At 37.1% G+C, this 18,694-nt stretch overlaps 1 protein-coding gene and 1 non-coding gene across 4 annotated transcripts in view; both read left to right on the top strand.

The window, feature by feature from the left end:
- LOC123315574 (aryl hydrocarbon receptor) overlaps positions 1 to 18,694 on the top strand; it is a 121,529-nt gene that overhangs the window by 38,506 nt on the left and 64,329 nt on the right. For 2 of the 3 annotated variants that reach the window (XM_044901323.1, XM_044901326.1), the window contains exon 1: positions 3,572 to 3,809. The exons of the other annotated variant lie outside the window; for it this stretch is intronic. In XM_044901323.1, coding sequence (XP_044757258.1) covers positions 3,754 to 3,809 — 56 coding nt within the window. In that variant the 5' untranslated portion in view covers positions 3,572 to 3,753. Of the gene's footprint in view, positions 1 to 3,571; positions 3,810 to 18,694 lie in introns of those variants that run through there. 3 annotated transcript variants of the gene reach the window in all.
- Trnal-uaa lies at positions 2,214 to 2,297 on the top strand. The gene has a single exon. It is a non-coding gene; the product is annotated as a tRNA-Leu (tRNA).

The following is an 18,694-nucleotide window of genomic DNA, read 5'->3' on the forward strand; positions in this document are numbered from 1 at the left end:
CTTATACGTCCATCAGACGACTTGTGTGGACCTAGCATTCCGAAAGGTGACACTAAATGCGAACTTATCCATCTGCCGATCACTAATTTGGCCGCAGTTTGGAACGTACCCGTCCAGAATGCAAAATGTCACTGTCACAATTAAGTTATTAAGTTGCATCAGGATGAGGAAAATTCAATTTCTTTGGGAAGCGTTGCTAATTTTTCCAATTAACCCGTTATTTAAACGTCTGCTCGTTATAAAAGAAGTGTTCTCCTTTTTGACAAATTTATATAGAGAGAATTTTTTTTTCTTATCGTCGAATACCTACAGAATGTCCCGGCAGTTCGAGCAGTGCTTCTGAAGGCGTATGAACCAGTGATCAGCGTTCAATTTAACAAAAAAAAAAGTACCTATATAACCTAATGGTACCTACTCAAAATGCAGCATGCATGAGGATATTGGAATATCCATCTCAAAATTAAACGAAAATTAGTGAAGTCTCGTCTGGTGGTCTCTATATCCTATATCGGCCACATCCATTTGATATATTAAGGATTGAAGCATTTTACTGATTGAAAACACATCGAAATATATCAATTTAAGTTTATTTGATGCTGTAGGCATCCTTTCTGATGTGTTACCTTCATTATTTCAGCCCTTGAAAAGCAACTCCTGGAAATCTTCATCTTGTTTTGCAATATCGAAAAAACAGAACTTCCCTTTCGGGGAGAATATAGGTAGTTTACCTGACTAATGAAGCTTAAAAGATTTAACCCCTAACTCTCTCTCACTAGAAAAAAAAAAACAGTGCACTAGTCAGTGGTATTATGAAGTTCAATGAGTTCTTTAGTGATGTATCTATTTCTTTCTTTTCGATCTACTAACTTACTAAGTAGGTACCTATAGGTACATGATTTTTTGATGTCGCAGGGTGCGGTAGGACAGGTATAGGTACCTACCTATACCTGTAAATACAAAGTGGAGCATTACTATGAAGAAGTTTTCACTTATTCCACTTTATAATATGGTGGTAAAGGTAAAGCCGACAACTTAGGGGTTGGGGATATTGAGATTCATATTCATATTCATATTTATCTGTCTTATAAGATACATATACAGATACATATACAGATAAATATGACAAATGTGTACTCCTCGAAAGGAAAGTTCTCGACTTTGCAAAACATGCTACATATAAATATTTTCATTCTGACACAAAACAATTTGGACAGCCAGTACCTATGGTGAAAAAACTACTAAGAGTGTTTTGTTAGAGAAGTAATTTCTTTGAAAAGAGGTCATACTAAGTCACTACCTACTCAAATTGTTGAAGGGGTGGCTTCTCTTCCATAAGCGATGGGAAAGTCACCAATATTGGTCCCTCTCGAATGTTAAATTCATGACGCCATTTTTTAATAATCGTTTCATTTTCTATAAGTAGTTATTGGACATCCTTGTACCTAAATGTCACACTCTGTATATAGGTAAGTATCTACATAATAAGTATAGTTATAACTATTTATATCAAGAAGAGTTATTTGTGAATGATACCTAGATACATTTTTGGTTTGCTTTTTAGTTTTTGGACAATTATACTTAGGTATTCGGTCAATTTTTGAGCTTTGTTGTTCATTCGAAAATCATTCTGTTGGGGACTTTCACAGCTGAAATCTCTCAGGAATTAAAACTCTTTTGAACTCATCGCTTCCAAAATAATTTCGTTCAAAAAATGGAAAAAGCGAACTTTTACTGTAACATGCAGTGTACCTAAAAGCGTTCATAAGTCATTTTCGATGCTACAAAAAAAAACAAACATAATTTCATTCGAACAATTTGAAATTGAGTAACAGTGAAGTATTCCATAATTCTATAAGAAAAAATGTGATGTCAACTGCTTTACCTACCTACAATTTGAAAAAAAAATTAAAAGGGATGGAGCGGGTAATTTGGCATTTACAAATGTTTTTGAAAACTTCTCATTACTTTTTATATTTAGGGTAAAAAGTTATTTAATTTGTGGCAACAAGAATTCAACAGCATCACCTATCAACCATTTCCATATGGCTCAACCATTTTCCATATGGCACATTTATTTTGGAGGATTTTTGAGGAATTAGTAATCTGAAACATTTACAGAGCAAGAGGTTTTGCTTTAAACATTTATTTGTCATTTAAATATAACTGTATTCACATTGTAGTCCTTATATGAAATTTTGTATCAAGTACACAACGTCAGGTTGGCCGAGCGGTCTAAGGCGCCAGATTTAAGCTCTGGTTCTCGAAAGGGAGCGTGGGTTCGAACCCCACACCTGACATTTCTTTTTATACGCGAATATCCCAATAATATCAATGTAGTATTATGCGTTTAACTTTTTTCATCCTTCCTGAATTTTAGTATAGTTGGAGTTGACGAATTAAACCACTGATGGGGAACGTAGACGCGGTCACACCCCATTATTTTTTAGGGGTTGTTCTTGTAGGTTCACAAATCACAAATAATATTTTAGGGGTGGGGTTGTTTTTGTAGCAAACGCGATTAAAAAAGAACAACTTTCAAAAATTAATTGAAAAGTTGGAGAACTGTTAGAAAGATTATAGGAAGATCTCTCTCAGGGTTAGTTCATTTCAATTTGGGGGATGGGATGTTGAGTTCACCCTCTTAGATACCTGAAACCTGTGAACTTGATTTCCAGAACTGAATATTTAACGTAATACGAATTTCTTAAAACTTTTTTTTATTGGGATTGATGATATCAGTCATCAGATTAAGTTTGGATCAACATTTTCAACTTCAGGTATATCCTGTAAGAATGAATCTTTTTTGGATTACTTTTACACATACTGAAACTTCAGATACTCCTGCAAAGGATGGTAAGTGAAGAATTCAGAATGAAAAATAACACCCCTAGTAATATTTGAACATTGCCATTGGCAGTATTGGCTTCTAGGGACAAGTGACAAGTTACCCCTATATGGGGCTGAAGACGAACCTGTTCTACATATTTTTCTGAAAAATTCTCACATAGGTTCTTCACATTACTCAATCCATGTTTATACACTCATTTTCAATCCGGTGGTGGACTCTTCGTTCGGCCACAGATCAGCGACTGTCAAAATTCCACAACCTACTCGACGTCGAATTTTTTCAAGCCCTCGTTAATATTCAAGATTTAATCGCAGGCGAGTTTGGCCACTCCTAGCATAGAAAACAATCCACCAAACGATAAACCATAAAAATGATTGACGTGAACCTTTTCCCTCCATGAAAAAACAGCCGATTTACTTCCTCATCAATCACAGTCCAGAGGCGTCGTATCGAACGCGTACTTACGGGGGAAGGTCTGGAGGGGCCATCGCCAGTTCTCCCCAATTTCGCATTCCTCTCGTAGAGAATCCGCCACAAATTAACCCCCACTGTTAGTGAGGCCATCTTGTGATGTCATCACCCCCAGCCCGAGCCAGGGGCGGCGCTTACGCCGAAGCCCCGGAGTCGGGAGGGGGTAACGCGGCATTCCGGACGAGCACCCATCAGTAAGCTCCTTCCGCCCGCGCGAAGAGGAACAATAGAACGATAAAAAGCGTTGTCCGCGAGTGGTTCCGCTTTTTTTACCAGTGTAACATTTCGATACCACGACGGATTATTTGGGCACTGCGCAAAGCCAATGTGTATCGGGTACTCTTGTGGCTCCAGGAGGTGTCGTATCATACCCAGGTGAAGGGGCTGCAGGCGCCCTGGTGCCAGTTCCAGTGTCTGGACCGGCGCCCATAACCATGAACCAACTGGGCACCGTGTATGCCACCAAGAGGCGCCGTCGGAATGGTAAAAGGTAGGTGGAGATATGCCAGAGTTGACATCCGATTTGACGCAGTGCGATAAAGGCCATCAGTGATCGATATGGTGATCAACCAGCCACCCCTTAGCGCCCTCAGTTGAAGGTGGTATCCAACTTTCCAAGTTTCGCGATTTTGGTGAAACCCCCACTTGCTAACAAGCTCTTAAGAAGAGAACAAAATCCTCTAAGGGATAAGCTCTTGTGGTTATAGTGAAACCTACTCCAAAGTGATCTTATCCTGAGTAAGCCTTGGAAGAGGATCCTGCGGTACCAAAGATTTGAGCTTGAGCCTTACTCATTATATGTCAAAGCACTCGGAGTGGCCCTAAGACATTCCTCTAAGGGATAAGCTCCTGTGGTTATAGTGAAACCTACTCTAAAGTGATCTTATCCTGAGTAAACCTTGGAAGAGGATCCTGAGGTATCAAAGACTTGAGCTTGAGCCATACTCATAATATGTCAAAGCAATCGGAGTGACCCTAAGACATTCCTCTAAGGGATAAGCTCCTGTGGTTATGGTGGAACCTACTCTAAAGTGATCTTATCCCGACTGAGCCTTGGAAAAGGATCCTGTGGTACCAAAGATTTGAGCTTGAGCAATCCTTATAATATGTCAAAGCAATCAGAGTTGCCTTAAGACATTTCTCAAAGGGATAAGTTCTTGTGACTATAGTGAACCCTCCTCCAAAGTGTTCTGATCCTGCTGAGTAAATCTTGGGAGAAAATCTTCTAGCAGCCATTTGAGCCGTCTTCATAATATTATATTATTATATTTGCTCCTACAAATTTTTCTTCCTGATAAGCTTACACGAAACCAGTGAAAAAGCCTCGAAAGTGATCATAGATCTTATTCTGTTAACTCTCGTGCTAACTAAGCCTTGTCCTGCGGTAACCTTAGAGATTTGAGCTTGAGTCATTATGTCAAAGCAATCGGAGTTGCTCTAAGACATTCCTCTAAGGCAGTGGTTCTTAACCTTTTAGTGATCAGGGACCATTTGACAAAATTGTTGTCTTGTCACGGACCACCAAGTGTTCCGAGGTAATATTAAGTACGTAAATGTCAATTTTTGTAAATGAATAAACAAGGTTGTTGTAGTTATAAATTTAAATGAACGGACTCGACCTCGATTTATGCCCCACCTCAGATTTTGATGATTATTTTTATATTTTTTTATAGATAGAATTTTTCATGAGGAATCGAATGGTAGTAATCCCAATCAGCGGAAATTTATAGTTCATTAGCTATGATTTTTCGAAATGTTCGTTAAATTCACTCAATTATGACATTTGAATGTTTGTTCACTGTAACTTAACCAATTGGGATTTTGAGGTTATTCATTGGAAGAAATCATGGGAGCCCGCAGAAATTTTTCTCAGGGGGGGCAACATATCATCTACGATTAGTTTTACTGAAAGAAAAATTTCTCTAACGGTGTCTATCAGAATCTCAGGGGGGGCCATGGCCCCCCCTGGACTCCCCCTGCGGGCGCCCATGGAAGAAATGTGAATTATTGATCAATTTTGGCTAAAAATTGAACTGAATTATTTTAAGGTTAGGTTAGGTTGGGTCAGGACAGTGAAAAAACAATTTCATACATGAAAATACCATTTTGGCGATTTAAATTTAAGTTTAAAGGACCGAAAAGTGAAAATATAATTTTTCATAATTATATAATGATATAGCACGTATTTTGATGAAATTTTCGAAAAATCGTTCCTCTCAAATTAAAAGTTTGGCGGGATTGATAGTTGTACGAATATATTTTGTATCTTCTCTTGCATCCAGGAAAAAATCAGCAAAAAAATCTTACGTAGGCACTTTGTCGAATTCGAGAAAAAGCACTTTATAAAAATTTCAAAAAATCATAACTGCCGAACTATAAGTTTCCGCAGATTGAGACTAATACTATTAGATTCCTTATAAAAAATTCTATCTATAAAAAAATGATTATTAAAATTTGAGGTGGGGCATAAATCAAAGTTTTACCAGAAGCTTTACTATTTCAATGCGATTTTTTTCACTGCATACTCTTCACCAATTTATGAATCCTTGGTTCAGTGCTAGGTACTTAATGCCAAACTGGCATGTCGCAACTGGCATTCAACCGATTTCGATGCTTGTTTTTAATTACCAGTACCTGTGTCGATGAAAAGAGAGAGCATTGGGGTCTAGTCTCCCCATTTTGTCTATTGAAGAAACCCAGTTCAATATACTTTCGTTTTGGTGGCATTTTTCTAAAGAACTAATATAAAATAATTGTTATCAATAAGTGCTCTTCAGTCTGGTTCAACCCAATGTCCTGTCGGATGGCTTCGCGGACCACTTCGGGTGCTTCCACGGACCACCAGTGGTCCGCGGACCACCGGTTAAGAACCAGTGCTCTAAGGGATAAGTTCTTGTGACTATAGTGAACCCTCCTCCAAAGTGTTTTGATCCTGCTGAGTAACTCTGGCAGCCTTGGACATTTGAGCAATCCCATCCTATTCATATTTTCGCTATACCTATTTGAAGAAATCGTGTTTGCTCTAACAAGTGTTTCGATAAGGTTACACAAATCCAGTGAAATAGCCTCTAAAGTGATCATATCCCGTCATATCCTGCCCATGACAACCTTAGAGGATTGCGCCATAGTTACAATACCTATATCTCTCCACTACGTCTAAAGAAATCGGAGTTTCTCTAAGAGTCTAAGAAAACCATTTCACTGATGATGTTGCTTGAATCATTTCTATATAGTGATCGTATATCGCTTATTAGCCCATGAGGAAGTTTCGGGTGGATCGAGAATAGAGAACAGAACCATCATCTGATTTGTTATCATTATTTCTGAAGAAATCGAAGGTTCTCTGAGATTCTGCATACGATGATATTCCATGAATCTAGTGGAACTACCCCTAGTGATCGTTTAATGCTTGCTAGCTGAAGAAAGAAATGCTGCTAGAGCGTTAGAGAATCTTCCTATGATTTGTCCTCACTATGTCTTAAAAAATCGAACTTTCTCTAAGAAATTCATTGAAGTGATCAAATCCTGCTAACTAGATCTTGTGTAACCGCCTTCAAAATGATCGTAATTTTAAGCTCTTGGTTAAAATATTCAAGATGGAGTCTTGGAGATCCATATTTATCGAAATTTCTTAAGATACCTAATTTCTTCTAGGAAATTCTAATCTCTAGTGATGCCGAATTCTTGAAATCGCCTCTAAAGTAATCAAAAATGGATACTCAGCTTTCTAAAGGATATGTGACGAATGCTAAGCTACTTGTACCATCTGTATAATGCTTCTGATCACTTGAAATTCACCACTTATCATATATGCTCATCGCACAGTTTTGCTTTTAAAATTCATGAAAAATCGAGTTATAGAGAAGCCATTTTATTCAATGATAACACATCTACATCTTGAATAAAGTGAAATCACCTTTTGCATAAATAAATTTTTTGAAGGAAGGATTTGTGAGGTAGCTCTTAAACTCAATCAGAGGTTCTGGTAAGCTTGTGTTTTTGGAATGCTTTCGATGCTTTTCCCACAAAAGTACATAAAAATTCGTTCTTCATGTTGAATTTATCCAAAACTTTATTAACACACTTCAAGATATGAACATCGCATTCTGTTGAAACTTCAAACAAATTGTAAACTATATTATTTTCTAAAGGTAAACTTAATCCAATTAATTATATTCTTGTATTAATTGTGCTGAAACTGATTAATTCGTTTTCGTCGTTCACGCTTTTTACATATGAAAAATGTATCAGGAAAATTATGAATGCAAGACATCTAAGGAAAATCTGATATAAGTACCTACTCAGACAGTTCTTGAGATTGTGGGAAAGTGTACACAACTGTAAATTCTTCTCATAACCGAGAAGAATGCTCATTTTCATAGTTTCACATGATGTTACTTCATAATCAGGGAAATGACTCTGATATCAATGTTTATTTTATGTCTGAGGCGATAGAAACCAATTCTTGTTAACTTAATCTTGTATTCTGATGAAGTATACTTGTGAAACGACATTTTCGTTAAGTTAAATCATTTACTAAGTCGAATTTTGCATCTGAGTAACCTTTAAGAACTTCCTTGGAGATCGAAAATGATAGGATAATTTTGCCTAGTACGCTTAAAGTCAATATTGATTCCTATAAATGATGAATATAGGAATTCTTCTCTGTTGCAAAATGGCGAATGCGCACGAAAGTAAAATTCCACTAGTTGGGGTGTTTCTTTCTGAAAGTTATGACCAAATTTAATTTTTCACAGTCAAGTCGTGAATAATGATGATTCAGCTGTACAGAATTGAAATCTTACATTACAGCTGTCAAGTTCTACACATATTTCGCCTACGCGAACCTACTGCGACTTCTGAACCAATGTAAGATGGGTTAATTTCGATAAGGTGGGTTTGTTTTCCATTTTATCGAGAATTAGCAAGTGGAATTGTTGCTTATTATGGTGCACGCAACCGGGGGCATGCACAGCGGCTGACTTTTTCATCGAGAAAGTGATTTCTCACGCTCCAACTTTTTTTCGATCTCTAGAAAAAAACGAGGTGGGGGAGGGGGTGAAAAACCGTTTCTCGGCAGGAAGAATGTGTCGCATTAATCTTCTGAATTTGAATGTTCATCGATCATTCCCAGTTGGATAAAAAAGTCGAAGTGGTGTGGGAAGTTATTATTATTTTCAGAATTAAGGGAAAATATTAATTTTCCGACCCTGATGATGGTCAAATACTATGTTTTTTACATATCTCAAACGCTCCATGTATTCTCAATTATTTCCGCAAGATTTAGCACATATTTTGCAGAATATTGAATAGCAATTAAGTTTGTTTTAACGATGGTAAATAATGTTCTCAGTTTAGAGATCAGCAGAATTTTTTTTTCCAAAGTATTTTCAAAGAGATGAATGTGAATCACGTACAAAGTAACAAAGGCTCAGAAATGATATTTTACATTGAAAGAACCTTTTGTCATCTTATTCAGAATGATATATCTTCAGCATTGTTTACTCCGCTGTGTATTTTCAAGGGAAGGAAAGAAAACTAAGAACTGTGGATGAAAAATTCATATGTTCATTTCTGATATTGTAACAGATTTTTTCAAGTTTAAATCGCGATTGAATCTGAAATACGCATTCCTCCGGTGTAGGTATCTCTTCACGGTTCTGGCTAGCTGCTTTTTGGTTGGGTGAGCAAGACCTTGCAGCATAAAACTATCATTAATTAGGTGAATTATTCTAACAAGGCGAATAATTTATGTTTTCGATATATGTTTTCCCATTATTTTCCACCTGAATGGGGGTTGCATTTTATTGAATAAACATTCGGCTCTGATTGATTCGGTCAGAATGCTATACATTAAAAGTTTCATTTGATGATGTGAGGAACTAATGTAATGTCCCTTACAAAGTATTCTTATGTGTTGTGAAACGGTGTAAGTTATGTATATTGTTCAACGAGTACATGTAGAAGATACAGACCTTCTTATTTCTCCCTATTTGGAATTTTTTGGAATCTATGACATGCTAGAGCTCAGTGTTTTTGATCGACGGATAACGGATGGTGTCTGAGTTAAATATTTTTTTTGTTACTGATACTCACTTATCTTCGATTCGGTACTTCACCTATACTCACTTATATTAAATTGCATTCAAATTCCACAAATACTTTTTAATTTTTTAACATGAAATTACTAGAAAACGGCGCATTATACGAGAAAATATGAGGAATACTTTTATTTTAAAAAACGTTCAAATATTCATTAAATAGCGTCCAACTTAGTTTCAACAGTTTTGTTCTTTGAATTTTTGGTATTTTTATGGTACGTAATGGTCATAATTAGAAAACTGGAAGACGTGAATGATATCTTGTGTTCGAAAAAGATTAATCAAATAAATGAAAATCCATATTCCGAATTTTTTCAAAATCGTTTGCGAGATAAAACAAATTTTTTTTTAAATATCTTTTCAACAGCCTGTATCTTTTAAACCGTGCCGATTCGGAAAAAAAATGTGAAGGATAAAGTGTTCCTTTTGACCTCAAGAATCCACTGTTAAAATATTTGTACGAGTCAAAGACTCACCCTGTATTTATGAAACGATCATTTAGCATCGCACAATGGGGGACGTAACACCAATTTCGTATTCTGCAAAGGTACCCATTACGGTGTTCGGTAGCAGCAGAAGAAGCATGACCCCGCAATTTGCTGAAATAACAAGGGACCCAGACTTCGGAAATTTTCGATTTTACGAAATCACCGGGTCGATACTAGACGGTCTATGTGTCTATGTGTTTTCGAGGGTAAATTGGCCTACTGATGGAATTATAATTATTCCTCACCTACCACGTTGGTAGGTTTCGCCCCCCTACACAAGAAATCGGTGGGTTTCTCTTGAAGGATTCAGTCTCTTCTTTCTTCTCGAGATTATGAACACATTCTTTTCGAATTCCAAAGGGGTTATTCCAAAGGAAATACACTTTCCAGAGGAAAGCAGCAGGAACTCCTTATTGGTTCAGAATCTCTCTGTGGTATAGGAAAATGCACTTACAACCTACAAGGTAGAGTTTTAGGAGCAGGAAGAAACAGCGTGTCAGAATTTTTCAGTACTGCGTTACTTCCAAAAGCTTCAATTAATTCATACGAGGATGTATTGATATCTAGTAAGTCTAGACCAGTTCCATGCATAAAAGAAAATTGCGTTACCATAGCAACGAACAATAACTCATTAGAAGTGTCAGTGTGAAAATTGAGGTCGAAAAAGTAAAGCAGAGTTACGCAGTGAATCAAAAGAAAGAAGATGTCCACCGAAATTGTGAAAATCGAAAAATTGGAGCATCGAGCCATCAACAAGTACCTGTATTTGAAAGGGTTCAGAGTTGAGCTGATTTACGAAGATGCTTAATACCTTTGGTGACCAATGTCTTTCGTATGCGACCGTGAAAAATTGGACTGCAAGATTCAGAAGAGGTAAATTTTCCATTGGAGATGATGACCGATCGGGAAGGCCAGTTTCTATGTCAGTCCCCGAAAATATCGATGCTGTTCATGACATGATTTTATCAGACCGACGAAATGGGCTGAAACGGATATCTGAAGCACTGAATTTTCATACGAATGCGTTCATCATATAGTTCACGTCAATTTGGACATGAGAAAAATTGCTGCAAAATGGATCCCCAAATGTTTGAATGTTGACCAAAAGCGTGCAACGGTAGAAGCATAGCGTTCGATCTGTGCTCGATTTGAAAACGATGTAGACTTCTTAAACCGAATTATTCCTATGGATGTGACTTGGGTACATTTCTACGATCCAGAAACAAAGCAACAATCGATGGAATGGCGACACTCTGGTTCTCCAAGACCTAAGAAGTTTCGTGTCCAAAAATCTGCTGGAAAAGTTCTTGCTTCAGTTTTTTGGGATTGCCATGGGGTAATCCTGATTGATTTTTTGGATAAAGGTAGAACAATAACCAGAGATTACTATTCGACATTACTGACCACTCTACGAGAAAAAATTCAAGAGAAAAGACGCGGAAAGCTATCGGAAGGTGTTTAGTTTTTGCAGGACAACGCCCCTGCACACAAATCTCATGTTGCCATGCAAAAAATTCGTGATTTAGGGTTTGAATTACTAGAACATGCCCCTTATTCACCAGATTTGGCTCCATTCGATTATCACCTCTCTCCTCAACTGAAAAAAAGTATAGAAGGTCGTAATTTTTTTTTCCAACGAGGAGGCAATGAAAGCTGTGGAGGTCTGGTTTGGAGAGCAAGAAGAAACATTTTTTTTGAAAGGTCTAGGGACGTTGCAGGTTCGCATTAATGTATCCAATTAAGAGAGGGGAGAATACGTTGAGTACTAAAATATTTTGACATTGAAATTTTGTTTGGTTCTATAGTAGGCTGAGAATTTTTCAATATATCCCCGTAAGTGCGCCCTGAGAAGACATATAGGTCCTGAAAGTAACACGCAATTTTGATCCAGTCCACAACGATACGCGATAAGGAGCGTTTCTCGAGAGGTGTTCTCGCCAATTAGCGAAAAATTAACTAAAGCATTTTTGCGTCAATTCGGACGTAGCCAAGCGGCACACATGCTCTGGTTGCGGAAAATGCAGCATCTAATTGAATATTACATATTTGCTGCTCAACGTGCACGATTTCAGATCATTACTGCCTTCGATAAGATGCGTTTCATTATGTTCATTAGGCAGAATGTTGCGGTAACAGTTAGGAGTTATGCTGCGTGAAGATCTGGGCAATATGAGCCGTCTGAAAATGCGAACGATATGGGATGTTTGCACGAACGGTAAAACGCGCGAAGACAACGTATTTCCTTTGGTGAATGATGGGTTTGGCTGAGATCACCTCAGATCTTCAATTGCCAGACTTGATGTCTTTGGAATAAATGCAGCTGCACCTCGATGTTGTGAGAAGAGGGCGCGAAGAAGGCTTAACATTAACAAAATCAGTGTTTTCCACAATCGTGGTAGAAGACTATGCGGAAGCCATTTCTAACAAGAATACTCTAAGGGGGCGTTCAAGAAGTTTTTCTTAAGAATTGACAAGGAAATGAGGATTTTTAACCTTAAGTTATGTTATGCCTATGTTGAATTTTCAAAATTTAAACCATAAATAACAGTTCACATTAAATTACGTCCATATTGAAGTCCTACTCTTTGCTTTTAATGGTTCGTTTGTGTTTAGTGTAGGTATATCTCTATGCATCGTAAGCTCATTTCCTTTTTCTTGCAACTAAAAACTTGATTCTTGGCCTAAAGTTGACTATTATATTATGCTTGGTTTATGCAGCTTTCCTTAAAACTAGGAATTAAGGATGGATTCATAAAGATACATCATAGTTGATCTCTGTAAACAATACAAGTTCTTGACGAATATAGATCGAGAAACAAGTTGAGTTGTTGACTTGAAACCTCTTTGAAAACAGCTGACGATTGCTTGCCGAAACGCTGGATAGAATTATATTTTTCTTTTGAACCTCAGCACTTTTCAGTTGGAGAGGGTTTCCACAAATTGTACCATTTCCATGTGATATCTTTGACAATCACTGAAGATACTTTAATCGACAACAATGTGAGAATTAAGCAATAATTTTCATGTTCAACAATGCAGCTTGGTTGAAAACCTATTAAACCCTCAACAGAACCTTGTAGTATTCCTAAATGCAGTCTCCTTACTTCATTTGCTCCTTGCATTCCAAATATCGAATCCTATCTGGAGTCACGAAAGCCTTAAATCATTTTTAAAATTTCTGAAATGGAGTTATCGGAAGTAACACCACCGTTAAAATCTGATTTCGTGTGACCCCCGCATCTCAGACGGACTGACAACATCCCAGCTATATTTGGTTCCGAATAGAAATTGCGTGATAAAGATGCGTGTTGCACAACCTGTAGGTTAAGAGGTATATCTGTTTCTCCTTCGTGTATTAAAGTATATTATACGGCCATTCCAACACGGCAATTCGTATAGGTGCATCAGACGTTGTGTGCGACCATTTCGGCATAGCCCCCAGAAGTGGGCTAAATTCGGGTGCGAAATCTCCTGACTCGTTCGTGGCATTGGGCTAGCTCAACTGTTGATTGTGGGGCGTGAGTTCTTGTATTTGGATAATGTTTTGAGCACGTTATCCCAGTCACGACCTAGGCAAGTCAGCAGCACGAAAGATGATCACGAATGAGCAGGAGCTAGTGAATGAGCGAATGCCAGGTATGAATGAACAGCCCCTTCGGCCGTTTTCGTATCAAATTCGACGTTATTCTGTGCTGTGTCGACGAAAAAAAAAAGTAAGAATGACATAGATAGTTATGGGAATCAATAGCGATAAACATCTGGACAAAGTGAGTGTTATTCTTGAAACTTTTCGAGCGATATGATTTTGCGCAAAAGTCTCCTGTTTTCGAATTCTGTATTTTCGAAACTGAATTCCTTCTGAATCTCTCAAAACGTCATTTCGAAGGTTTTAATTTTCTTGAAATATTGGGAGAAAAATTCTTTCGAACTATGGGCATAGTGTGATATTTTTCTATTGGGATTGTTGTATAATAGTAATTTCTCATACCCACTTACAATAAATGCAAAAACCTTTTCTTTGTTGCCTTTAAATCAGCAGCTCAAGTGAAAAATCGCTTTTCAAGGCATCCATTTCCATGGAATTCAAAGTTAGACCAATTGCAAGTGCAGTTCTTCATCGAGTAATGTTTCCATTTCTTTGTCTTCAAACTTTTCTGGTTTTCCAGAACGAAGCTTTTTTTCAACGCTGAAATTATCAGTCTTAAAACGTCGAAATAATTCTCTACATGTTTCATTAGTTGGAGTATTGTCATCATGAACTTCCTCAAAGGTTCGATGCATTTTAGCTGCACTTTCCTTGCAAAAAGGGAAGAAACCTTGAACCCCTTCAAAGGCTGCTGAGTTAAAACACAATTGGACATAGTTATTACAGTAGAAAACAAGGTTTTCATAGGAAACCGGGATAGTTGAACCACTTTTCACTATGAAACCACTTAAGTTGTATCTGTAAATGGTAGCAACTAATTTTTTTGGTTGAAGATACCATGCCCAAATCGGTAACGATAGATAATAGTAGAGTGATGGTGAGATGGACATTTTGAGTACAGCAATTCTTTTTTTAGGAACCGAAAATTGGCTCATGTCTCCCTAACCCATGAGAGAGTTGAACAGGGGGCGAAAGAGACTTGACCGTAAGTTTGTTTATCAGGAAAAACATTGAAAGAAACCAATTTTCAATGACCAACGATTGTCTATGTCGAGGTTTTCATCATCAGATGTATCAGCGTGTGAAATACATATTTATTATTTCAGAGTCACTCTCACTTATTTCCGAGACGATTTTATTTTTTTGAAACTTCGTATATTTCTTTATATTTATTTCTATTATTCAATTTTCTTTTTGAAACAAACTATTATCTAAGCTCAGTGCGGGAAACTTGGACCACTGATTATGTCTCCCGACCATAGCATGGGTCAGTCTCTCGCACTCCCTCTTGTCTATTCAACAGATGTTTTCTTGAAACTTTTACAACTATTATTAAAAAGGTTCATCGTTTGTAAAACAATATTATTCAATGAAAACAATAAAACTAAATAACACCACGCATCTATTAAACTTTTCAGACAGTGTAACAAACAAAAATCATTCAATTTCTTACTTCCTATAACAACAGAATCACGTTCAACCCTCTCACTCTTGAACTGTTCTGATGGCAGCCAAAATGGAGCCGTCACTAGTTGTGCCTTGTTTCGAGTATGTAGTGCGAAATTTGAAATGAAATATTTGAGGTGGTGCAAGTATCCCGGACTCCCCCTACTTAAAATTCACAATCTTCGTTAGACCTTCCGAAAACATCGAATATTTTCGGGTAGGATTCGTGCAATTAATTTTTTCCGATTTATATTCCGACTGCTGTTGATTTTTCACGACAAAACAGCCTGAGTGCCTTTCCACCCTATCCTCATCAAGATCTAGAAAAGTATTTCATTATTAATATGACCGTCATATATCAAACCACCCCTGTTATGAACTCCTTTTGCCAGGGCGCGGTTCTTATCAGATGGAACTTTTAGGGGAACATTATCATTAATGAAGTCGGTAAAAATGACGAAAAATGTAAAAAATATGCTTAATTAGATATGTTTTTGCATATCTACAAAATTACACGGAAAGTAACCCTTATTGCTACTGCCGAAAAACTGGCCATTGGTCGCGGACTTGATTACATCTACCGGATTATTCCGTTTATTGCAAAGCAGAGGAATTGGGGGGCAGCGATTTTAATTGGGGGGCCGGGAAGGGGGCCTAATCGAAATTGCGATCCGGCATTAATGAGGGGTTTACGGCTTTCTCCGACTGGAAATAACAGCCAGTCCAGTCGGGCCCGAGCATTTCACAGGAAACTTTGCGCTACTTTCGAATCATTCCAGATTTATGCGCCTCCAGCGATTATATGGAAATTTGGAAGCTTATCTGAAAGAAATTAGGCGAAGGTAGCAGTCCATAAATTCGGGTAACAATGTTTCGACTGAATACGCTGAAAACCAATAATTTATTTTAAATTGGCGCTTCGGGTTTCTGGGGTAACTGAAGCGATTTCACGTGTGGGTTACATTATTTCGAAAATAGAACAACTATCGTACAGTTGTCCTTGAATAGTATGTGTCCTTCAACTTCGAGAATCAAATGTTATACAAAAGAATTCAATTTTTAAAAAAATGAAAATATTTCGATTAAAATTCTGAATGTAAAACACTGAAAACAACTTATTTGAATGTTCATGACCACATCACACACTCATCACAGATCCACTATTCCTTCTGAAACTATGGATACATTCCAGACGTGTGACGAATGTCAATATTCTTTTGAAACAGACTGATACAAACTTTCACAATCTAAAAACAATGAAGCGGGTGTAAAGAAATGGCAACAAGAGCCAGATCCTAGAAGCTGTTCCTCGTTTCAGATCTCAGTGTAAGCAGAGGAAAAATGTTGACGAAGTGAGAATGATCTGAAAACAACAACGAAAGAAAAAACGAGAGGGGTATTGATTTATATATTTCTCATTGAATAATTTTGAAATTCATAACCCATCTCAAAAAAGAATCGGTCACCGAATGAATGCCTTCGAAACCAACCTGGAATTTATATTTTCTGCAACTCTTTACCAAGTTGTCTATAGTCTCTTCTTCTGCGCCACACCCACATTTCGGACTATCAACAGCATACCATCTAGAGAGCATGCTATTACACCGACCATGGCTAGTCCTAAGAGTACACCAAATTTCTTCAAGAAGATTCTGGATCAATAATCAAACCTCCATTAAAAAGATTACACAAATTCCATTCTGATTGCCAAAATTCTTTGTGACTATTATTCGAATAAAGAAAATCATCAGTCCATAAGGGCTTACGAGATTTCAATTTGGAATTTATTCCAAGACTTCAAGACTGCCACCTGTCGGCGAATATGAGGTGGTACGATGTTCGAAAAACCGGGTAACTAATGCAGAAGTGTAGATTTGATGGTTCCAGTAACAATCCTCATAGAGTCATTGAGTAGAGTATCGATTTCACTGACGTGAGCACTGTTGAACCAAACAGAGCAACAGTACTCAGCAGCAGAAAAAACTAAGGCCAAAGCTGCCGAACGAAGTGTGATTTCATTAGCACCCCATGAAAAACCAGCTAATTTCTGAAGTATATTGTTCCTCGATTTTAATTTTGAAATAAGTTTTCCAAATGAACTTCTAAATTCAATGAAGAATCTAATTTCATTCTGAGGTACTTTAGGATTGAAATGCATAGGGAAAAACCCTTCCATCTTACACCCTGTACTGATATATCAATAACTGTCAAATCACAGATAGGTTAAAAAAAAAGTCTGTGTAGCTACCTATTTATAATCACCATAGATATTCTTGTATACTTGCCATGGTCTCCGCATTCACTGGTATAACTATCAATTGTGACCATTCTCTATACACCCCATTGACCACAACTATCATTTCTGGCCTCTTTCATCCATCTCATGGGGAAAACCCACCCCTGCCCCAAACTAAACAGAAGTGGGTATATTACTAAATACATTAATTTGTGTTAGGACATGGATAATTGATTTCCGGATGTTGCAGAATTCGAGTGCCTGTCTGCAGAATTTATGGCATCCCCGAAGCCCGACCAACAATGGACAAGGCTCGAAACTTTATTTCAAGAGTCCAGACAATCCGGATATCGAGACTGTTAAAACGTTTTCATTGAATTTATCCAGAATCGTAAGGGATTCCATAGAAAGTTTAGTTAAAAAATATAGGCTGGTTGAAGCATTTTAATTACTATCAATTTATTCTATTTCCTGAGATAACTATAACTTTGATAAATTGTGTGACAAGCTAATAAAAGTTGCGTGTTCACACCCTTCGTATTATAGGGCTATATTGTGAACTTGAAGTTATTTTGATCAATCTAATTCCATCAATCTTTCAGTTGGCTACAGAATTCCCATCAAACATGCCCAATCGATAACCAATACAAAGCCTACTACCTACCCATGACCTTCCATCTGCCAGCTTGTACCTAGAAACGAATTTTCAACCAAAGATGGTCTCACACGATGAAGATTTCTTTGTCCAATTCGATTTACTTTTCAAGGAAAAGAGCTCTGTGTAGGATGGGAGGTTTTCGAACCACTCTATATATCTTGAAAAAATGCCGAAGTTAAATGAGTACTGTACAAAGCTGTATATGCGAAAAATTATGGGGACAAGTAGAAGCAGTAGAAAATGAAAAGAAATCTCCAACAAACTATGTGAATTTTAGAAAATATTCGTTCAAATTTTGTAAAAATCTTTCAAACGTTATAAGTTTGAATAAGGGTGTAGAACAATTCCAGTTTTTTTCAATGAATTCTTTCAAATACATCGTTGAATGAGAATCCTTATTTGAACTAAATGTCCTGTGAAATTTCAGCCGTAATTTCAAACAAAAAAGACGTCGTATTCGGACAGCTTTTAGCTATATCTTAGATTTTTCTGTTTTCTCGATTTTTTGGGACACACGAAAATCAACTTTGAATTAGCTGAAATCTCTTTCTATTCTGAATTATCTATCGACAGAGATTCAGTGTTGCCTTTTAAAAATCCCAAGCAAAATCCTCTCCTAGTAGAAAATGCATGACAAACTCCTGATTTATAGAAATGTTACGAAATAAAAATTCACTTTGCCGAACAAAATACGTACAAATTATGTAGTATATACCGAAGATATGAATTTTAAGCTTTTTACCCATTTATTCATTGTATAGGAGAATAATTAATGCGTCTACCCTTCAATTTCAATATTC

The sequence above is a fragment of the Coccinella septempunctata genome, chromosome 6, assembly GCF_907165205.1.
Source record: "Coccinella septempunctata chromosome 6, icCocSept1.1, whole genome shotgun sequence".
Classification (NCBI taxonomy): domain Eukaryota; kingdom Metazoa; phylum Arthropoda; class Insecta; order Coleoptera; family Coccinellidae; genus Coccinella; species Coccinella septempunctata.